The sequence below is a fragment of the Bufo gargarizans genome, chromosome 4 (genome assembly GCF_014858855.1).
Source record: "Bufo gargarizans isolate SCDJY-AF-19 chromosome 4, ASM1485885v1, whole genome shotgun sequence".
Lineage (NCBI taxonomy): Eukaryota > Metazoa > Chordata > Amphibia > Anura > Bufonidae > Bufo > Bufo gargarizans.
Window position 1 is genome coordinate 62,161,549 of NC_058083.1, and position 24,170 is coordinate 62,185,718.

The 24,170-nt window shown below is 46.6% G+C and overlaps 2 protein-coding genes across 2 annotated transcripts in view; both read right to left on the reverse strand.

The window, feature by feature from the left end:
- Positions 1-22,638, reverse strand: LOC122933891 (gastrula zinc finger protein XlCGF66.1-like). Its single transcript, XM_044288996.1, has 5 exons — positions 22,299-22,638; positions 21,536-21,691; positions 21,329-21,452; positions 159-220; positions 1-104 (listed from the first exon to the last, which is right to left on the reverse strand). The coding sequence occupies exons 1-5, from the start codon at positions 22,368-22,370 to the stop codon at positions 75-77; spliced, it is 444 nt and encodes a 147-aa protein (XP_044144931.1). The 5' UTR covers positions 22,371-22,638; the 3' UTR covers positions 1-74.
- The window catches only part of LOC122935208 (zinc finger protein 397-like), a 1,371,324-nt gene that overhangs the window by 435,739 nt on the left and 911,415 nt on the right, over positions 1-24,170 (reverse strand). The window lies entirely within an intron of this gene.

The following is a 24,170-nucleotide window of genomic DNA, read 5'->3' on the forward strand; positions in this document are numbered from 1 at the left end:
CCTGCTGATCGCCCCATAAATCCGTCTCCTCTTTTGCTTCATCTTTAACCTCAGCCTTAATATCCATCAGATTTTCATCCTAAATAGGAGAAATGTAAAATGATCTTTGGTTCAATCACTTTCTGGTCAGATTCTGAGGAGACTTCAGCTTCATCTACCTGATAGTTCTCTGGGACCTTCTGTGGAAATCTCTCGGGGGGATTTCTCCTCCTGAATCCATCTGTGGAGACACAAGCACACATTGACTGAATACATGGCCTCCTGTAGATGTGTCTATAGATCAGACATTTCTCTCAGCTCCTTCACTTCTAGGTTTAGTGATCAGCGTCATAGATAAAAATGTTCTCCTTCTCAACAACCTTCTGCTAAACCTCAAACTAAGGCTACATGCACACGAACGTTGCTTGTTTCCGTGTCAGTTCTGTTTTCTTTGCGGATAGGATGCAGACGCATTTATTTCAATGGGTCTGCAAAAAATGCGGACAGCACACCATGTGCTATCCACATCCGTATGTCCGTTCCGTAGTCCCGCCCAAAAAAATAACATGTCCTATTCTTGTCCTTTTTAGGCATTGTTACAATGGATCCGCAAAAAAAAAAAAAAAAAAAACGGTTGGCATACGGCAGACTGCAAAACACATATGGTCGTGTGCATGTAGCCTAATCCAGTAATATAGAACATAGAAATTCCAGGCTCTTTCTTCCAGAGACTCGGCTTTCATGCTTTACAGCAGGTGGAAGAGACTTGAACACTGATGGATTTAGATCGGTCGTCTGGTGGAGAAAACCTAGATCCGAATCTGGTTGGGAGATGAACTGAACTAATTCCATAAATCGCCATTTCTAGGGAGCAAGAATAAGGATTTGCCCGGTATCATGGGAAGTATTTCACCCCCCACAGCATGAGTGAGGAGGAAATATTTCCATTGACAGGCAGAAATCTTGCACTGAATGTCCCACCAACAACACATCTTAAAAGGGAGCCTTCCGCTCCTGCTGCTTTACCGCATCTGGCGTCATGACAAACTGTTTATACACCTGTTGGTCATAACACCTTAAAGGGATCTCCAGGCTGGGGCCGGACGTCGCAAATGGCGGCACAAACAGAATTTGAACTGTACTAAACTGTGTGCCATACAATTATCTAGCCTACAGGATTACAAAAGTCCCATTGAAAGTGACTTTACTAAAGAGCGGCAGGCGTAAAACTGTGCACGCCGGCATCCGAAGGGTTAATCAACCATCTTTAATGGTGACACGCAGCTTCCTCTACCAGTCCAGAAATGGGAAAACTGAAGAAACGCCCCCTCAACAGCGGGAAAACCCAACCCTGTCCACAGGGAGCGATTGCACGGCAAAGAGAAGGGAAGTGGCAGCTCCACCTCCGAAGCCTCTCCCTTGCCTCCAGTTCACACCAGCATCAGGGAGGACAGAGGAAGTCGACAGCGCCCTTACAGGAAGTGAAGCGGCGGCCATCTTGGAAAAGAGCAAATGCGGTTCTCTCTCCACTAGGTCCCGAGAACCCGCAACTGGAGATCTGATTGAGTACTACTGGGGAAAATAATGCTATTAAAGACTGTGTAGGACTAGAATCCTCCTGCCCGAGCATTATACTCTCCAAAATTGTGCAGTTGCAGCAACGTGCACTTACATTGCTGTTTAGCCTACGTTGACCTCTCTAGTCTGGTACAGGATACCAAAAGCCATGTCGGACAGCGAAGACAACACCCAGTTGGACTGCAGTGATCCAACAGCGGCAGCTGCATGCATCATGCCTCTTACTATGCCATATTGCTTTGGAGCACCCTAGCTTCCACATTACGCAGGAGAACCCCATTCACCCCATTCCGTGATAAAATGTTGGCCACATTTAAGCTATATCCAGTATCTCAGGACCAGAAAGTGGAAATTCTGATCGGCCAACTACAGGGAGCTGCGCTCTGGGAGGTCAAGTCCTGGCCCCAGTTAGAGCGAAAAACAGCTGAGCAGATCCTAGACCGACTCAGTACTGCCTTTGACACTAGGACCGACTCTTAACTGAAGATGCGTTCCTTTGGGAAACAGCAGTCCACGGAGTCACTAAGAGACCTTGCCCTAACCCTGCAAGATGTTTTGCGGGCAGTTATCCACTTAGATCCCCATGAGAGAGCAGTTTATCGAAGGTGCTTTGACTAACCTCTCAAACGTCAGCTGAAGATGCTGTCGGTTCAGCACCCGGATATACCGTTCCTAGATTTTAAGGAGCTCGATATTGGCATCCTGGGAGAAAATCACCACCCTTAACCTCCTGAAGATAAGAAGGTCTGGCCCGTCCTGCGACCTTCTGTCCACGGCCAGATAGCGGAGTGTGGGGCCCAGGCACCTGTCCCAGATGCTGTGGCAGCCCTGACGGCCAAAGTCTCCCTCCTAGCTGAGAATATGGATAGGATGAGGAAGCAGCTATAGCGACTGGAACAGCGACCCAATGATGAGAAAGAGATTACTGCGCCAAGAAACCGTCCTCCAACTGGTCCACGGGAATATAAACGTCAGCCGATCGGTAGGTGGTCGGACCCTGGGTATCAAAACCCCAGAAAACACAAATGCCACTATTGTCAAAAACATGCTCACACCGAAGAGAATTGCTGGCAGTTAAACGACTATCCCCTGAGGCCAAGGACCGCCCCTCAGGAGGAAGAATACTAGGTCCCAAAGATTCAGCCTTCATGCCTAGATTTGTGGGAGGCCGCCCTGTGATTGAAGTTAGCATCAACAGAGTAACGTTTTCTGCATTGATTGACACCGGATCTCAAGTGACTACCATCCGTCAATCCGCATTTGAAATCTGTCAGAGGGGAGCCCAGTTAATACAACGCCCAACATTCTGGATCCATATCAGAACTACTAATGGCCAAACGGTGCCCATCTTAGGATATTGGGAACTGTTGTGCTCTTTCATAGGTATGTAACATTTATATCTAAATATCATAAGTTGGCCGAAATAGGTTCATGGAAAAGACACTGTTCATAGAGTTGAGCAAACACCTAGATGTTCGGGGAGTTCGGCCGAACTTTAAAAAAAAGTTCGGGTTCGGGACCCGAACTTGGACCCGAACCCGAACCCCAAGACAATAGGGACCCGAACATCAATTTATTATTTTCCGTTATAACGGAAAATAATAGTATTATCTTTTTCAGATCTAAGTTTTCACGATCGTGAAAACTCAGATCCGACAGTATATTCTAACACAGAGGCGTTCCCATGGTAATGGGGACGTTTCAACTTAGAATATACTAAGCACTGTGGACATAACTGCCCCCTGCTGCCTGGCAGCACCTGATCTCTTACAGGGGTCTGTGATCTGCACAATTAACCCCTCAGGTGCCGCACCTGAGGGGTTAATTGTGCAGATCTCAGCCCCCTGTAAGAGATCGGGTGCTGCCAGGCAGCAGGGGCCAGACCTCCCTCCCTCCCCAGTATTAAAATCATTGGTGGCCAGTGCGGCCCCCCCACTCTCACCCCCCCATTAAAATCATTGGTCGTTAATGCGGCCCCCCCCATTAAAATCATTGGTGTCCAGTGCAGCCTCCCCTCTCCCCCCCTAATTAAAATCATTGGTTAACACCCCACCCCCCTTAGCACTTTTAGCAGCATTATACTTACGTGCACTGTCTGTGGCCGGCCGGGAGCTCCTCCTACTGGTAAGTGACAGTTCTGTGCTATAAGCAATGAGCCACACAGACCTTTCACTTACCAGTAGGCCGGCCACAAACTGCGCACGTAAATATAATGATCCTAAAAGTGCTAAGTAACCATGGCAGCCAGGACTGCAGTAGCGTCCTGGCTGCCATGGTAACCAATCGGAGTCCCAGCCATTAAATTGGGACTCTAATCGGAACTGCAGCTCTGCTACCACCAATGATGGGAAGGGGGGTTGTTAACCAATTATTTTAATTAGGGGGGGGGAGAGGGGAGGCCGCACTGGACACCAATGATTTTAATAGGGGGTGGGTGGGGGTCCGCACTAGCCACCAATGATTTTAATACTGGGGAGGGAGGGGGGGCCACACTGGCCACCAATGATTTTAATACTGGGAAGAAAGGGGGGTTCAGCACCTGAGGGGTTAATTGTGCGGATCACAGCCCCCTGTAAGAGATCAGGTGATGCCAGGCAGCAGGGGGCCGTTACGTCCACAGTTCTCAGTATATTCTAACTTGAAGCGTCCCCATCACTATGGGAACGCCTCTGTGTTAGAATATACTGTCGGATCTGAGTTTTCATGATCTAACTCAAATCCGATGGTATATTCTAACATACAGGCGTTCCCATGGTGATGAGGACACTTCAAGTTATAATATACAATCGGATTGGAGAGGACGCTCCTCCTACTGGTAAGTGACAGGTCTGTGCTATAAGTAATGCGCCGCACTGACCTTTCACTTACCAGTAGGAGGAGCGCCGGCCGGCCACAGACAGCGCATGTAAGTATAATGCTGCTAAAAGTGCTAAGTAACCATGGCAGCCAGGACTGCAGTATCGTCCTGGCTGCCATGGTAACCGATCGGAGCCCCAGCGATTAAACTGGGACTACGATCGGAACCGCCGCTCCGCTGCCACCAATGATGGGGGGGTTGTTAACCAATGATTTTAATTAGGGGGGGAGAGGGGAGTCCGCACTGGACACCAATGATTTTAATAGGGGGTGGGTGGGCCGCACTAGCCACCAATGATTGTAATAGGGGGTGGGCCGCACTAGCCACCAATGATTTTAATAGGGAGGGGGTGGGGGGCCGCACTGGCCACCAAGGATTTTAATACTGGGGAGGGAGGGGGGGCCGTTGAAGTGACAAAGTAGACACATGTCTGTGATAGTACAAGGTCTATTATATTCTTATCAGTATCATAAATGTGATAGTTTAGGAGATGTCTAAACTGGTACCTGAATGTCTATGCTTTAATTGGTATATGTGTCAAAGTTAATCCCCTTAGCTCTGATTTAGGATTCCATATGTTATTTGTATGGAATGTAAGATGAAGTCAGATCTGGTCATTTAACCCTTACTGGTAATGATGCTAATAGCTTATGCAATAGTGCCACCTAGGTATAAATAAGTAACATTACACCAACAGCAGAAATGCATTCTGGGGGATACAGTGACATCACAGTCATTATCGTATGTCCACGCCTAACCGTCAATGATTGGAAAACTCCAAGTTGGGAAGGTGTGTCTAACTGATAAGTTTTTGATAATAAACCACACACACACAAGAAAGAAAAGAGACTCGAGGAGAAAAATCCTAATTATCAGAATGGACTTTAGAGCGTAACGTATAACTTTATTATGTGTAGTATTGATTGAATTAATTGGCCTGATATTTAGTAACTCCCACTTTAGTGTGGGTGTATATATGTTAAAAGTGCTACAACAATATTATCACCATTCAGTAAATATGCATATTACTGAATAAAAGATCTAATATTGATATCGGAGAAACTCTCTGATTAGAATATTCACATTCAATAGTCAATATCAGACCTGATAATTTAAGTTGTGTCGCAATACTACCCGTTATCCGAGATTGGTCATAGTTTGAGCAGAGCAAGGGTTCATAGTTATCCTAATCACTATTGCGTTTACTGTCAACTGATATTATGTCTCATAATTGTGGTCGAGACGGTTGTATTACATTTTATGTTTGAGAGGTAATAAGTAATGCTGGTATTTGTGTTAGAGCCATTTAGTGGCAAATTTAGGGCACTACATATTACTGCGTGTTATTGCATATTATTGAATTTTATATTGATTAGGCTTTTATTGTATAAGAGTACCGATATGCTTGGTAAATTTAAGCTATGAAGCTGCGGAATTGAAGAAATATTATCCAGTGGCGAGTCTACATCATGTCCATCTTCAAGACGTCCTGGATTCACCTACTGCTGCTGCACAACAAGCGCGTCAAACAGCGGAAGTAGCCAAAGATCCGCCTAAGCAGCCTTGGTGGGCCAAACTACACATTGGAGATGCCACTACCTCTGCTGAACAACTCAAAGGTGTGTTGGACTTAGCCAAGGAGCACCACCAAGTCTTCAGCAAACACCCCTTGGACTATGGTCAAACCAGCTTGATAAAGCACACTATTCCAACTGCCTCCAGCTCTATACTAGCAGGTGAAGATGTTTCAGGACATGATGACAGCTAATGCCATCCAGGATAGTCACAGTCCCTGGGCTGCCCCTTTGGTCCTGGTAAAGAAGATGGACGGAACAATCCGTTTCTGCGTAGATTATCGCAAAATTAACAACATAGCGCACAAGGACGCGTACCCTTTGCCACGAATTGAGGAGGCTCTTGCAGCCTTGGGATCTGCTGCCTATTTCTAAACCTTGGATATAACCAGTGGCTACTGGCAAGTCCCCATGGCACCAGAGGATAAAGACACTTTCACCACCCTAATGAGTCTGTTCGAGTTCAACAACTTGCCATTTGGTCTCTGTAATGCCCCTCGACATTTCATAGACTCATGGAAAGATGCCTTGGACACAAAAACGTTGAATCCGTATTGCTGTACTTGGATGATGTGATCATCTACTCTAAGATCTACGAAGAGCATTTACAGCACTTGGCAAATGTATTCCAGACTCTAGCTCAATATGGATTGAAGGTCAAACCTTCAAAGTGTCACTTGCTGAAACCCCAAGTGAAATATCTGGGACATGTTGTGAGCGCAGAAGGCATAAAACCGGACCCTGATAAGATAGCAGCAGTACAAAACTGGCCCGCTCCTAAGACCGTCAAGAAGGTCAAGAGCTTTCTTGCATTCGCAAGTTATTACCAGAGATTTATTCCCCACTTCGCTCAAGTTGCGGAACCTATCCAGGAGTTTTTGAAGGGTCATCCCAAAGGCAGTCAGAATGCTAAAATACCAGTAGAATCCAATGAAGAGCAAGATACCGCTTTCCAACTACTTAAAGAAAAACTCACAGAGCCATCAGTCTTGGGCTAGCCTGACTATAGCCTACCAAGTAAGAAAGGTTTAGGAGCCGTACTATCTCAGACAAAAGCCGAAATCAAAAGAGTCCTCGCTTATGCCAGATCTTTACGAGAACCAGAGCGGAATGACCACAATTATAGCTCCTTCAAACTGGAATTTCTGGCATTAGGTCTGGGCTGTTACTGAGAAGTTCAAAGATTATCTAGCGGCCACACCTTTTACTGTCTACACTGATAATAATCTACTGGCTCACTTGAACACTGCATGTCTGGGAGCTCTAGAGCAAAGATGGGCCTCTAGACTGGCAAATTTTTATTTTACCATTAAGTACCAGACGGGCAAAGCTAATGACAACGCTGACACCCTAGCCAGGCTACTTGCCCAGAATGAACTAATTTCCAAAGATGATCAATGGGAAAATGTGGAAATGCCAATGTTCTACTCCCGATTTACCTGGCAGTAAGCTCTATGCACCAAGTCTCCAAAGCCCCTAGTGCATCAAAGACCTGCGGTCCCTCACCTCCAGTTGAGAAAGAGCTCTGGCTCCAACTACAAGTAGAGAGCAGAGTTATCGGAGAATCGTTGGATCCGGCAGCGGAGAGCCGATTCGGAACTATTTTGCCTCTGGCGACAACGGAGAATGATCTTCATTCAGCGAGATCTACTCCTCAGGAGAACGCTTAATCCAGTTACATATGAGCGCCTCCACCAGATAGTGGTGCCCCAAAGAGATGCCAAGATGGTCATGGATATGTACCATAAGAGGTCTGGTCACTTTGGAACCCAAAAAACAGAAGCCACCATCATGCGGCGTCTCTACTGGACTGGCATTAAAAGTGATATCGAAGCCTGGAGCCGGGAGTGTCCCACTTGTGCTGTGGCCAGAAGAGAAAGACATGATCAGCGAGCCCCCCTTCGTCCAATAGTGAGTAAAAGGCCTCTGGAAATTGCGGCTATCGACCACGTGACACTGGAACCCAGCAGATCTGCATACACCTATGCTATGACGATCATAGACCACTAGACCAAGTTCGTTGAGGCTTTACCTGTGAAGGACTTAACAGCCAAAACGACAGCAGCTACTTTGCATTCGAGTCTCAGTTGTTCTATGAACTTTGTGCCTTATACAACTGCAAAAAACTGAGGACCACTGCATGGGCTGTGCGAGAAGATGAATCAAACCCTGATCAATATGCTCAAGGCAGTACCACCTCACAAGAGAGCAGAGTGGCCTTTGCTTCTCCCTGAATTAGTGTACCTGTACAATAATACCACTTACTGCTTCACCGGGTACACCCCATACTACCTCATGTTTGGAAGACAGGGTCGTTTACCTGCAGACCTTGCCCTTGATATACCTGTGCAGGACTCAGAACCACTTCTTCCCCAATCCGAGTGGGTCTAAGAGCATCTAAAGCGCCTAGAGGATGCCAGAGAAATAGTGGATTCTAAAATAGAGAAGGCCCAACAAAAACAGGACTTTGATCAACATGCACATGCTGAGCCCTTGCAACCAGGAGACAAGGTTTGGCTCAGAAACAATCACCCAGTAAGCAAGCTGGATAGTCTCTGAGAACGCGAACCATACACAGTCATGGCTGTCCCCTAACCGGAAGTCTATGACATCCGGAGAGAAGATAAAGTTACTCAGCGAGTACACTGCAACATGCTCAAGAAATGTCTGCAGAAAGCCTGTTCCGGAGCAACCAAGAGAAGCGGATAGGTTGCCCAAACTGCCATTCGCTTCAGAAAGTGAGACTCCAGCAGAGTTATCTTCCATGCTTGACCCCCTTCAGTGGTTAATCCAGGCTCAAATTCGAGTTTTGATGCCAGTTCCTGGGATTAGTACTTTTAAAGTGACAAGTCACGCAGCCGATCCTCCTGCACAAGTCCCGGACACTGCCTCTACCCCCGGAGACTCTGAATTGCCCTTGCGAAGATCCCAACAGACCAACAAGGTTAAGCTAACCTGACCCGTTATCGGGAACCCTTTGAAACAACTGTTTAGTTATGGAGACTATAGGAGTCGAGCCATGGACACACCTTGAGAATATTTGTGGTCATCTTTGGTTTTTTCAACTTCTTTTGTGCCTGGATTTCATGAACTCCATACATTGTCCCATAACTACCTCCAAGTTGCATTCGGATGTGCGCAAAATACTTTTTTTTTTTTCCATATGGATTACAAATTAGATTACAAATAACTTTGTACATTACTTGTTCCCGTTTTGCAATGTTACAATCCTGCACCCAAAGAATAGACAAACATAAACCTGAGCTCTTTGTGATTCCTACTTTCATATTTTTGCACATTTTTGCACTAATTGTTTTTACAGGTTTAGCAACGTTCAAGGATTTTAGGCCTATTGTGTGCATTTCTTTACAGGTACCACAGTATATTTTTATGCACTTTTGTATGGACTTTGCTGTTAGCCAGATAGCATATTTGTTTCTCAGCTCACATGGACTGCCTCTGAAGACTCAAAATACTAATGGTCCTATATTTTGCCTTGTGTTAGCTAGGAAGCCTAGGTATCGTATTGTTGCTACACAGGGAGGAACAAGTGGTAAAGTCACAAGCAGTCAAAACATATTTCAAGGGTAACCCGCTGCTAATATATGTTTAGAGGGAGTAACTCACCCTCAAGGGAGTGTTGGGAGAAAATCGGTATCCCATCCTCCTAATTTGTGTCCTAGGGCCTTGCGTGCCGCCTTAAGGAAATTTTGTAGCTACCTGTTGCATATATCAAGGTGACGAAGCATAAAGCATAATTCAGACTGGTGCTGGAAGGAAATACCGGATAAAGCCACCCTTCTATTTGCAGGCGTTTTCATTACATAGTGGAGGGATAACAAAGTAAAGAAACCACCATGTTTTCTTTGGTACTAGGATACAGTGTACACAAAGAAAGCCAGTAATAAGCGCTTTTTGCACACCTTTTGGTTCTCTGGTTATACCTGAGAGGGAAACCATTGCTAGACACCCTACTCTTACGGGCAGAGGGACCATTTGGTAGCCATTGTCTGCAGTAGTTTCTGAATTCATTTTTTTTTACCCTTGCAACATACACACACACACATATATATATATATATATATATATATATATATATATATATGTTGTAACGGATCTCCTAGCACCCCGACCGGGTACCTCCGTCGATAGATGCTCCTAGTGCTTTCCGAGGACTCCAAGCACTCCACTTGACACCGTACGCACTGCAGACCCCACAAACCGCCGGAGCTTGGTTGGGGTCTCACCGTCCTCCACCCACGCTGGACCTACTACAAGGCTCCAGGCTCCAGTGGGTGAACCTCTCCTACAGCCAGAGAGCAGGAACAGCTCTTACAAGAGCTAGTAGTTATGCAGGGGGAGTATAGCAAATCTTCAGCGTATAGCAATCCCCCAGTTTGATCAGTTATCCAAACACCAGTCTCAACATGATGAAGGATAAAACAGGAACACTTTATTGAGGGCTACCCGCCCGTATTTATGCAGGTCCCCATCTGGTGGACATGCCGCCAGGGGACCAGAATGGAGACTGCGACACACCGAACAGATACAACACATCCCCACAATGCATCATGGTTTCCTCCTCTCTGCCCCAGAGACAACCGAGGGATAATCCAATTATGTCTCAGGACAAAGGGGAGATCGCCAATACACATGCGGGGACAACAGGACAGAAATCACCATTTAAACACACAATGGGACAATGGGACAATAGAAACACACCCAGCATATTCCTCCCCTCTGCCGATGATGATTATTTGAACACAAGGACGAATATAATTATCAAAGGCAGAGAAATACAGTTTTATAAAACATCACAGGAACCCCAAAACATGCAATAACCCCATAACCAATATATCCTCGGAACCGGGGGATCTGGGTGAACCACATGTCCAAAATTCACCCACATCCGTTCAGTAGTTTGGAAGATACAGTTACACTGAAAATATACAAGTTATACCGAAAATAGTCACTAATAAATGTGTCCCCTGTTTGGTAGTTTCAAACTACTGAATGATGTCTCTGTGCACCAAATACAGGCAAGATAGCCCCGTGTTGAAAAGTCAGAACAGTGTCTGTGAGCTAAAATGGCCGCTATCTATTGTTCTCACCATGTGCTTTATCCAAGCAAGTAAGGCAGAGGATGCAATCCAGGGACAGAGGGCTCCGTCCCAAGTGCCTTAAGACCCAATAACTTAAGGGACCATAATCCCAGGGCAGGAGGCTGGTAAACAGCCCCCTCCAAAACACCGTGGCGAGGTTGGTTTCGCCACATATGTATTCCTATTTCTTCCTCCTAAGCACAAGCCGAGGACGGCTTGCCTTTAAGTAAAGGGGAATGTAATACCCCTGAGTGGCGTTACCACGCCCACTCCCTGCTTCTGTCTGTATATGCATTAAAAAGGTCATTTTAATGCATTTATTCCAGGTCCTCCACATTGCGCATCTCCTGTTATACTATCTGATTATGTTTACGTAATGTGCTTGGTTTACCAGCGGGTGGCAGCAAAGCTTGGCAGTGCTACACTAGCAGAGAGTGGAACTTCCAGTCTCTATGCCTCCCCAGTGAGGGCAGGAAGTTAGATAGAGGTCAGAATGAATCACCCGCTGCATGAGGGAGGTTGTGTGGTGAAAGACTCGCCCCTGCAGGGTGAGCATCGCCTAAAGCCAGGAAAAGATTCCTTGGAGTACACCAGAGACCTTACAAAGATAGGTTACAAGCAAAGAGAAAGCTGAGGACTTTAGCCAGCATATTCATACAGCAGAAAGTAAGAGAAAGTACAGCAGAGAGAGATAGCAACAGATGTAGCAGCGCCGGGAGTGATTACCAGCCTGCCAAAGTTTGCCAATACCTGCTGGGAATCAGGAAGGAACCAGAAACTGTTTTGAAGACAAGCTTATTCCAGTAAAACTGTGTTTGAACTCTATACTCAAGTCTGGACTCAATTCATTCCGCCATCATCCAAGTTCAACTACCCCTTGCTCTGCTTCGGACGGCCACGTCTCGGATCTCAGGGATATTCCAGGTGGGAGCACCGTGACACGTGCATCCAACATCTGCAGAGACATTGTAGGCCGCACTACACCACTCTGGCAATCCTGCACTGTGTGTCCCACCAACAACACAGCTTAAAAGGGAGCTTTACTGCAGCTGGCGTCACGACAAACTGTTTATACACCTGTTGGTCATAACACCTTAAAGGGATCTCCATGCTGGGGCCAGACGTCGCACATGTTACCGGTGCAGTAATATCTCTGTGCTGCCATATTACCAGTGCTGTAATATGTCTGTGCTGCCATATTACCAGTGCCGTAATATCTCCATATTGCCATATTACCAGTGCTGTAATATCTCTGTACTGCCATATTACCAGTGCTGTAATATCTCTGTGCTGCCATATTACCAGTGCTGTAATATCTCTGTGCTGCCATATTACCATTGCTGTAATATCGCTGTGCTGCCATATTACCAGTGCTGTAATATCTCTGTGCTGCCATATTACCAGTGCCGTAATATCTCTGTGCTGCCATATTACCAGTGCCGTAATATCTCCATATTGCCATATTACCAGTGCTGTAATATCTCTGTACTGCCATATTACCAGTGCTGTAATATCTCTGTGCTGCCATATTACCAGTGCTGTAATATCTCTGTGCTGCCATATTACCAGTGCTGCAATATCGCTGTGCTGCCATATTACCAGTGCTGTAATATCTCTGTGCTGCCATATTACCAGTGCTGTAATATCTCTGTTCTGCCATATTACCAGTGCTGTAATATCTCTGTGCTGCCATATTACCAGTGCTGTAATATCTCTGTGCTGCCATATTACCAGTGCTGTAATATCTCTGTGCTGCCATATTACCAGTGCTGTAATATCTCTGTGCTGCCATATTACCAGTGCTGTAATATCTCTGTGCTGCCATATTACCAGTGCTGTAATATCTCTGTGCTGCCATATTACCAGTGCTGTAATATCTCTGTGCTGCCATATTACCAGTGCTGTAATATCTCTGTGCTGCCATATTACCAGTGCTGTAATATCTCTGTGCTGCCATATTACCAGTGCTGTAATATCTCTGTGCTGCCATATTACCAGTGCTGTAGTATCTCTATACTGCCATATTACCAGTGCTGTAATATCTCTGTGATGCCATATTACCAGTGCTGTAGTATCTCTATACTGCCATATTACCAGTGCTGTAATATCTCCGTACTGCCATATTACCAGTGCTGTAATATCTCTGTGCTGCCATATTACCAGTGCTGTAATATCTCTGTGCTGCCATATTACCAGCGCTGTAATATCTCTGTGCTGCCATATTACCAGTGCTGTAATATATCTATGCTGCCATATCTCTGTGCTGCCATATTACCAGTGCTGTAATATCTCTGTGCTGCCATATTACCAGTGCTGTAATATCTCTGTGCTGCCATATTACCAGTGCTGTAATATCTCTGTGCTGCCATATTACCAGTGCTGTAATATCTCTGTGCTGCCATATTACCAGCGCTGTAATATCTCTGTGCTGCCATATTACCAGTGCTGTAATATATCTATGCTGCCATATCTCTGTGCTGCCATATTACCAGTGCTGTAATATCTCTGTGCTGCCATATTACCAGTGCTGTAATATCTCTGTGCTGCCATATTACCAGTGCTGTAATATCTCTGTACTGCCATATTACCACTGCTGTAATATCTCTGTACTGCCATATTACCAGTGCTGTAATATCTCTGTGCTGCCATATTACCAGTGCTGTAATATCTCTGTGCTGCCATATTACCAGTGCTGTAATATCTCTGTACTGCCATATTACCACTGCTGTAATATCTCTGTACTGCCATATTACCAGTGCTGTAACATCTCTGTGCTGCCATATTACCAGTGCTGTAATATCTCTGTGCTGCCATATTACCAGTGCAGTAATATCTCTGTGCTGCCATATTACCAGTGCTGTAATATCTCTGTGCTGCCATATTACCAGTGCTGTAATATCTCTGTACTGCCATATTACCAGTGCTGTAATATCTCTGTACTGCCATATTACCAGTGCTGTAATATCTCTGTGCTGCCATATTACCAGTGCTGTAATATCTCTGTACTGCCATATTACCAGTGCTGTAATATCTCTGTGCTGCAATATTACCAGTGCTGTAATATCTCTGTGCTGCCATATTACCAGTGCTGTAATATCTCTGTACTGCCATATTACCAGTGCTGTAATATCTCTGTGCTGCAATATTACCAGTGCTGTAATATCTCTGTACTGCCATATTACCAGTGCTGTAATATCTCTGTGCTGCAATATTACCAGTGCTGTAATATCTCTGTACTGCCATATTACCAGTGCTGTAATATCTCTGTGCTGCCATATTACCAGTGCTGTAATATCTCTGTACTGCCATATTACCAGTGCTGTAATATCTCTGTGCTGCAATATTACCAGTGCTGTAATATCTCTGTACTGCCATATTACCAGTGCTGTAATATCTCTGTGCTGCAATATTACCAGTGCTGTAATATCTCTGTACTGCCATATTACCAGTGCTGTACACTGCTTTGTAGGAGGCTTAAACCTAGTTGAGAGGGGGGGGCGGGGAGAGCGGAGGCAGCGCCAGATGTGTAGTACAGTATAAAGTAATTAAAGTATTACAGAAGTAATGCGCTTACCAGAGTGTGTTGTGAGGAGTCACAACACCTTGAAGAGCCCTGCTGGTAAATAAACCCGACCAGCATCCGGGGAGTGCCTTGCTGCAGCCTTGGTTTATTTATAGATTTAATGCGGGAGCAATGTAAAGTAGATAAAATGAGAAAAAAAAACTGCTTATTCCTTTTTTGGCGCTGCTAGGCTGGATATATCATGCAGGTAGTAGAGTAAAAAGTAGTATTTTATTTGTCTAAGAGTTTTGAGGGAATTGGACTCTCTTCTTTAGAACAATACACTATTTTTATCCTGAAGAAGAGGGTCCAATTCCCTCGAAACGCGTAGACAAATAAAATACAACTTTTTACTCTACTACCTGCGTAATATATCCAGCCTAGCAGCGCCAAAAAAGGAATAAGCAGCTCCAGGTTTTTTATTGTTTTTATCTACCTTAAACCGAGTTGAGGAACAGCCAAACTCTGCTACACAGGTGAGGTTGTGGAAGACAGTTTCATGTCACAGAAAATATACCATGGGAAGACCTAGCACAGACACAAGGTAGATATACTGCATCAGCCCGATCTCTTACAGGCAAAGATTTCACAGCAGACTGGGGGATCAAGATGTGGTGTTCAAGTTCTTTTGAAGAAGGGGGGGGGGGACTTTGAGGACCACGGTGGTTGGCCAAGAAACCCTAGTGCAGCAGATAAAGGACACATCATGCTTACTTCTCTTCGAAAAAGGAAGATGTTTAGCAGTACGATCAGTTCAGAACTGCCAGAAACCAGTGGTCCCAGGTACAGCCATCTACTGTTTGGAGAAGTTTGGCCAGTAGTGGTGTTTATGTATCAATTCCAGCTGAAAAGCTATACCTTTGAAATAGAAACAAGGCCAAGTGACTCAATTATGCACAAAATCATAGAAACTATGGCTCTCAGAGGCTAATGGTACCTCTTGGTGAGAAATCGTTGACTGATAGACATGCCTCTACGATTCACTCTAATACATTTGTCCAGATAACAAATTGTGAGAGGGAATACATCACTGGACTGCGAGAAACAGGATGGTGATTTTGATGAATTGCTGTCACGGCTGAGGATGGGGAAAACCCTCAGCCGTGCGATGCCAGAAGATGGAGTCACTGCAAGGCCAGGACAGAGATCAGGGAGCAGGTCACCTCCTATCATATCCCTAACTCTGACCCTGACTCCTAGCTGTATGAGCCGACCCTGATGGTAGGAGGGCTCATCCTCCGGAACCTTGAAGTCCCTACTAGCCCTCAGGGTTGCCCTCAACTAGGAGCAGGGTAAGATGACCTGTTCCTCCTAGGCACGGGAGTCTCACAGGCCAGGCTACAATAAAGGGGAAACATAAACAACTTCCTGGAGTGTGTACATGCTGGATGCTACAACTGATCCTTCTACAGATAAGTATGGTCATTGATTTGTGTTTTCCTGTTTGCTTGATCCTAGGTGACCCTGACTCCCTCCGTATTAAGTGTAGGGAGCCGGTGGTCGTGTCCCCTCACTATTATAGGGTGTTCAGGTGTCATACAGTTGAGGCACGAGGGCATGCAATTTTCTATCATAGAGATCTTTGCATGGGCTGAGAAGACAGGGAGAGTTTCAGGGCTTAAATAGGGATCACCCTTTTGTTCCTTAGTTTCGGATCAAGCCAGTCGGATCCTTATTTGTAAGTTCTTGTTTTCTGTTACACCATCCGTGACAATTGCCCACCATCTAGGCTGTTCTAACTTAGTTAAGAGGGGCTGGGAGCTATAGTTGCGTAAGGACACACAAACATAGTGAACAGGCTCCAGAAAGACCACCAGCAGAGAGGACCATCTGATCCACTGCTCCCACTGTTTCATTGATCAATATCCAAACACAAGCAGCCCCTTCATTACACTCTCCAGTTTCTACTCGGACCATTTCCAGACATTTAGCAGAAACAAATTTGGTGTCATATTGCCCATCACGCCATGTGTCCTGCCATCAACAGCCAGCCACTGTCGCCTTCTTTTGCAGTTGTGTTGTAGACGAGAAACCTGAACTGCTATGGACTAGTAGTGTATCGTCTTTAGCAAAGAATGTTTTGGATCTGATAATGGTCGGGATTTAAGGTGAAGACCCCATCATGAGCTCTTCATTCCTGCCTTTGCCATAGAGCGACATACTTGCCCAACTGCTGGTGTGATGATCTGGAGAACCATTGCATACAACAGTTGGTCACCCCTAGTGGTGATATGAGGACACCCGGTTTGGCAAACTACAAGTGTGCAGGATCTACAGGCCCAGCTGCAACATCTGTGGGCAAACGTGCTGCAGGATACTGCAGGTGCCTAGTTGGGTCTGTAAGGGATCGCTCTCTCACAGTGGGTCAGCAATGACAGACTTCTCATCACACAGGGGGTTTTCAAGCTCAAACATTGCTTTATTTGTCACACAGCACATGACACTTCCAAGTTTGGCATCACTTGGCACAATGAAGTCCCAGCTTCACATCACAACGTGTCACATCAACACAAAACAAGACATCCTTGCCTGGCTAAGCGCTCACTATACTGAGGTCAGTGTTCACACTGCTGTATTCAGCTTCATGCAGCCATGTGGTCACACAGCTTCCTAGCTGTGATCAAAGCAACCCATTGTGGTCTCGGTCCTCCTGACTGGGACCACACAGAGCCTCTGCAGGCTTCCTTTCCAATTCCCCCCTTCCACACACTGAGGATTGCTTTATCCCCAAGTGATTATCGCACCTGGCCTCACCTCAGACCAGGTGAACACCTGTAGTGGTCTAGGGGTCAGGACACCCCCACCACACATCTACCGTTCACTTCACCACATATCTCCTCTAATAGGTTTCCTGCACCATTCTAGGAGACCTATATCTTCCCACATATATGAAGCCTGTCACTTCCTCACAGGTCCTAGAGCTTTCTTGTAATTGTACAGTTTTTTCCAATAATCTCCCTTTCTCCAATATTGCAATTTCTTACATTTATCATCGTTACAGTCACAGAGAGGAAGCTTCATTCCATTCCAACAACTCCTTCTTGGTGCAGTGTTCGTTTGAGAGTATACGGGTAGGGATCTAATGTGAAGCTCTGACATTTCATGTTATTGCACACATGGCATGGTGGTGGAGTCGGCATACTACTTTCTCCACAGTGGACATTTCAGGTCATTCCCCCTGTTCCCTCTCTCACATTCCTCTCTTATGAGGTTCACACCATCAGACTCTTCTGAGCATTCCCCCTTCAGTTGCTGTTGTCCATCGTCCCCTAGGTTTGGCCCACCAGTCCCTGGATCACTTTGCTTCTTGGCATCCTCATTTTCTATCAGGCGAATCATCAGCTCTTATTCTGGATGATTTTAACATCCCCGGTGATGATCCGATCTCCTCTTCGGCCTCTTACTTTCTATAACCTCCTCTCTTGGCCTCTCACAATTTACTTCCTCTGCCACACACACAGACGGCAATACTCTTGATGTGGTCTTCTTCTCAGCTCTGACTTTACTAACTGCCCCTTCCTGCTTTCTGACCACAATCTTCCTTCCTTTACTATAAAGGCCTCTCACTCTTCTCATCACATTCCTACCGTTCACACATACAGAAACCTGCATGGCATCAACTCGCAGGACACCCTACAGCACGTGTCAGACCCAAAGCCCGAATCTGGCCCACCACCTAATATTATATGACCTGTGCAAGGTTGTCAAAAGACAGGGACCTGACACCATAAGTAATGATTGGCTATACCCAGCAGCAGTCCCTTTAAACATCAGGGCTGCACATGACCAGACATTCTGTGTTACGCAGTCCGCCGAGGCCTGAGGGGGGAGGAGGGAGCGGCCTCCCTCTGCCTGGCTAGGTGACGCCCCTGGCATGGGTGCAGCCTGTGCCCGGTATATCTCTGGTGATGTGGTCTGGACTCTGCGTAGGTGAACTTTAAGGTAAGTACGGGTACACTAGTCTGCTCAGTCTGTCCCCAGTGTTCCAGTACTCCATAGGACTGCACCTAACTTCAACATCGAGTATGTACCCAGTACAGTGTTATCTGTGGGGTTACATAGGACTGCAGGTGACATCTACTACATTATATGTACTCAGAAAGCTATCACTGTGTTATCTGTGGTGTTACATAGGACTGCAGGTGACATATACTACATTATCTGTACTCTGGGTTATCACTGTGTTATCTGTGATGTTACATAGGACTGCAGGTGACCTCTACTACATTATCTGTACTCAGAGAGCTATTACTGTGTTATCTGTGGTGTTACATAGGACTGCAGGTAACATCTACTACATTAGCTGTACTCTGGGTTATCACTGTGTTATCTGTGGTGTTACATAGGACTGCAGGTAACATCTACTACATTATCTGTACTCAGAGAGTTATCACTGTGTTACCTGTGGTGTTACATAGGACTGCAGATGACATCTACTACATTATATGTACTCAGAAAGCTATCACTGTGTTATCTGTGGTGTTACATAGGACTGCAGGTGACATCTACTACATTAGCTGTACTCTGGGTTATCACTGTGTTATCTGTGATGTTACATAGGACTGCGTAACATCTACTACATTAGCTATGATGTTACACAGGACTGCAGGTAACATCTACAACATTATCTGTACTCAGAGAGCTATCACTGTGTTATCTGTGATGTTACATAGGACTGCAGGTAACATATACTACATTATCTGTACTCTGGGTTATATCTACTACATTAGCTGTACTCTGGGTTATCACTGTGTTATCTGTGATGTTAAATAGGACTGCAGGTAACATCTACTACATTATCTGTACTCAGAGAGCTATCACTGTGTTATCTGTGGTGTTACATAGGACTGCAGGTGACATCGACTACATTATCTGTACTCTGCCTCCAGCAGTCTACAGCAGGCTTTAGGGGGCCTGTTTCCCCTGCACACGGGTCTCAGCCCTCCAATCTGGCACAAAACCTCACATCCCAACACATGGATCCTGTTGCTGAGCCCAGCTGCCTCTTTAAGGACAGCCAGGTGCTGCCAAAACCCGGACCAGCAATTAAAATCCAGTCCGGTATTTGACCCCACCTGGCAGCAAATCAGCCCAGCAGCACACTCTAGAAGATAAATACCTGCTTTCCCAGACCATACCCCTCACTGTGTCACATACCCCCTTCCCCCTTTGTTCAAACCTGAGGGGGTGAACACACCCCAGACAGTGCATCCGCGTTTACCTATAACCATCCTGCCCTGTGTTCCACTGAAAACTTAAAGTTTTGTAGGGAGATAAACCATCGGGTGTCCCGGGCATTTCTGTCCTTGGCCTGGCTCATCCACTTGAGACGGGAGTGGTCGGTCACCAGGCGGAATTTTCTCCCCAATAAATAATATCAGAGAGACTCGAGTGCCCACTTGATGGCCAGGCACTCCCTCTCCACTATACTATACCGGGTCTCGGCTGGGGTGAGCTTACGGCTGAGGAAGACAATGGGATGCTCCTCCCCGTTGACTTCCTGAGGCAGTACAGCACCGAGGCCTACTTCGGAGGTATCGGTCTGTACTATAAACTCCCTATTGAAGTCGGGTGTCACCAAAATCGGGGACCCGCACAGGGCCGACTTCAAAGCGGAGAAAGCCTCTTCCGCCCAATCATCCCAGAGAACCATCACTGACTTGTGTCACTTCAAGAGTCCAGTCAATGGAGCTGCTAAAGTGGCAAAATGGGGGACAAAGCTCATGTAATAGCCCACCATTCCCAGGAATGACGTTATTTGCCTAGAGGTGACAGGTCGGGGCCAATTCCGTATCGCCTCTATTTTGTTCACTTGGGGTTTGATGACTCCGCGCCCAACGACATACCCCAGGCACTCAGTCTCTTCTAACCCTATCGCACATTTTTTGGGGTTATCGGTCAGTCCAGCTTTCCGAAGAGAGTCCACTACAGCCTGCACTTTGGGTAGGTGACTTTCCCAGTCGGTACTGTGGATGATAATATCGTCCAGGTAAGCCGAAGCGTACCGACGATGTGGACGAAGCACAATGTCTATTAGTCGCTGAAAAGTGGCGGGGGCGCCATGCAGACCAAAGGGTAACACCTTATATTGGTACAGCCCCTCAGGAGTGATGAAGGCAGTTTTCTCCTTGGCAGCCTCCGTTAAATGGAACCTGTCACCTCAAAAATGCATGTACACCCGCCAGCAGTACCTCGTAGCAGCCCGCAGCCTGTAATAATCATATGTTTCACCCTTTTGTCCGATGCTGCGTAAGTTAAAAAAATGTGGTTTTATTCTCCATCAGCGCTATAGTGCCGGCCAGCTTGAAGTCAAGGTAACCACATCCCTTAACCGTCCCCTCTTGCCTGAGATTGACAGCCTGCAGTGCGGCCGCGATTCCCCAAGTCTCGCGCATGCGCATTGCGCCGCTGAAAACTAGCTAACAGCGGCAGAACTACAGAGCGCTCTTCTGGGTCTCTAACAACTTTCTACACTAAACCCTGCTTAAAAAACTATTCCTGCCCCTACACTGTCTGCCCCTTCTGCTGCAGCTCGCCCCGACTAAGACTGTGCCGAACCCCGTGTCATCGGGGGCTATATAGCCGGCCAGCCAATCACTGTAATGCCAGAAACCAACAAACGTGCGGGGAGGAGACTCCAGCATGCACGGCCTCTTCTCACCTCGTCTCCTCTTACCTGGTGATGTCAGAGGCCGGGGAGCCTCCATCATGGCCTCCTTGTACAGATCCTGGTGTCCTTCTACATACTCCCACTGCTCCATGGAGAAATAGACCGCCACATCCTGACACCTTACAGGAACCTGACAACACAATGACACCGTCATCACCCAGACCCCTCCAGTGCTGTTACTGGAGAATTTCCCAGCATTCCCAGCAGTGTCACCTCTCCAGTCAGCAGCTCCATCATCTTGTGGGTGAGTTCTAGGATCTTCTGCTCATGTATCAGGGGGGGAGGCTCTGTGATGGGGGTCCTGCTCCACCCTCCTGACTCTTCAATGATGGGAGTCCCGCCCGATGTCTTCTTCACTATGGTGTAATCCTGTGGATGGAGAGAGACACTTAGAGAAATAAATTCCTTCCTGACTCCAGATCTACACTCAGAATCCCTCCCTGGATCATGGCCCCATCTCCAGTAATCTAGTCACTAGAAGCTGGAATATTATTATCCTCCAGACCTCCAGGATCATTCTGGACTCTTCTAGAGAATCCCCCATGACTCCTCCCTCTGGCAGAGAGCTCCATAGTCTCACTGCTCTTACAGTAAAGACTCCTCCTCTATGTTGGTGGAGAAACCTTCTTTCCTCTAGACGTAGTGTTGGCCTCCTTGTTCATCTAGATGTCAGACTAGTGGTAGAAATCCTCCCTCCAGGCCACACTCCGGCCATCTCCTCCTCTGCTTCCTCTCCTCCTGGGTACAACCTGCCTACTTACCTTCTCATGGCTCCTACAACATGACTATTGATCTCCATGATCCATCACTGACCATACTGGTGGCTAATCTTCAGGTTCTTCATCACTTGGAAGGTCTGGAGGCCGTTCTCCAGGACCCTGGACTCTTCCCATCACTTCCTATGATGGATTCTCATTCCTGATGTCTGATTTGTTACAGAATACAATAAAGAGGAGAGAAATCTAGAAAAGTTTACCTCTCCGCTCAGCAGGGAGATGATCTCCAAGGTGAGGTCTAATATTCTTCTGCTGATCTCCTTCCTGTCCATCCTTGGTGGTCATTCAGGAGAAGAGGAGAGAACTGGAGGAGCTGGAGGCTTCTAGTACTGCAGGCACCTTTATGAGGAGAGGCTGGAAATCCTCCAGGGACAAGAGCATTAGTGAGATCCAGAACCGCACTTACTGCTCCTGGAGAGACCCCGCTTCTCAGAGCCCCCAGCACCGGGGATAAAGGGGGATTCTGGAGAAATGGCTGATACCAGAGAGAAGAGGCTCCAGACACCACAGCAGTGACTACCGACCAGGACCTGCTCTGTATCTGCTGCACTGCAAGAGCTGAAGGACCTGGGATGATGTCACTGTCATGTGATCAGTGCAGGAGGCGGAGCTCAGCAGTGGAGAGAAGTGGTAGGAAAGGACTTGGGATGACGTCACTGTCATGTGATCAGTTTAGGGGCGGAGCTCAGCAGCATAGAGAAGTGGTAGAGAAGGACCTGGGATGACATCACTATCATGTGATCAGGAGGGGCGGAGCTTAGCAGCATGATGTGGTGATGATCACCATGTGACCAGTGTAGGAGGCGGAGCTCAGCAATGGAAAGAAGTTATGTAGGAAAGACCTATGATGATGTCACTGTCATGTGATCAGTGTAGGAGGGGTTGAGCTCAACAGTGGAAAGAAACTGCGGAAGAAGGACCTGTGATGACGTCACTGCCATGTGATCAGTGCAGGGGGCGGAGTGCTGTAGTGCTCCCCTCAGCCAGTGTAATCCGGCCGTTAACCCCTGATGGTCTGTCAGTTTCCTTGCTCTCTGACCTCAGTGATGCGTCACCTCAGGCGCCAGTGTCCGGACCATCGGGAAGAGTTGTGCCTTTCTCACAGCCGTCTGTATTCTGCCGGTGCCAGGACCACTCCCTCCGCACTGCGCAGCCGCTGTAGCCATGCCCGTCCCCTGCTGTACACACACAGGGCCTTGAGAAAGGGTTGTGACTAAATCCCATGACTGGTAAGGACCTTTTGGCCCCCTAGTGGTGAGGTCCTCCTCAGTCATGGGATTTAGCCGGCTCTGCAGCAGCTGTCTATTTCCCATGACTGGTAAGGACCTTTTTGCCCCCTGGTGGTGAGGTCCTGCATAGATACAGTATTTAGCCATGTCACAGTGAATTGGCTATTTCCCATGACTGGTAAGGACCTTTTTGCCCCCTGGTGGTGAGGTCCTGCATAGATACAGTATGTAGCCATGTCACAGTGAATTGGCTATTTCCCATGACTGGTAAGGACCTTTTGGCCCCCTGGTGGTGAGGTCCTGCATAGATACAGTATTTAGCCATGTCACAGTGAATTGGCTATTTCCCATGACTGGTAAGGACCTTTTTGCCCCCTGGTGGTGAGGTCCTGCATAGATACAGTATGTAGCCATGTCACAGTGAATTGGCTATTTCCCATGACTCAGAAGGACCTGGTCCTCACTAATGGCCGGCTCTATAGCAGCCGTCTATTTCCTATAATCTTCAGGGACCATTTATTCTCCTATTGTCCTGGACCTGATCTATCATGGTATTTAGCTTCACAGTGAATTAGCTAAATCCCATTCTCTCCACAAGAACCATTCTGGTAAAGCTTCGGTGACATTATTATTATTTGTATTTTATTTCACTTTGTAGCATTGACTAAAGGGACAGGTGAACGGTGGATAATAAAGTCTTTATAGTTATTTCCTATTTCCCATACTCCAGGAGGACCTTTTCTATCTATTACATACTGAGAAGGTGACATGTAGGAGAGGTCCCTCTGAGTCATGGGATTTAGCCAGCTCATATAGAAATGACTATTTCCCATGCTCCAGAAG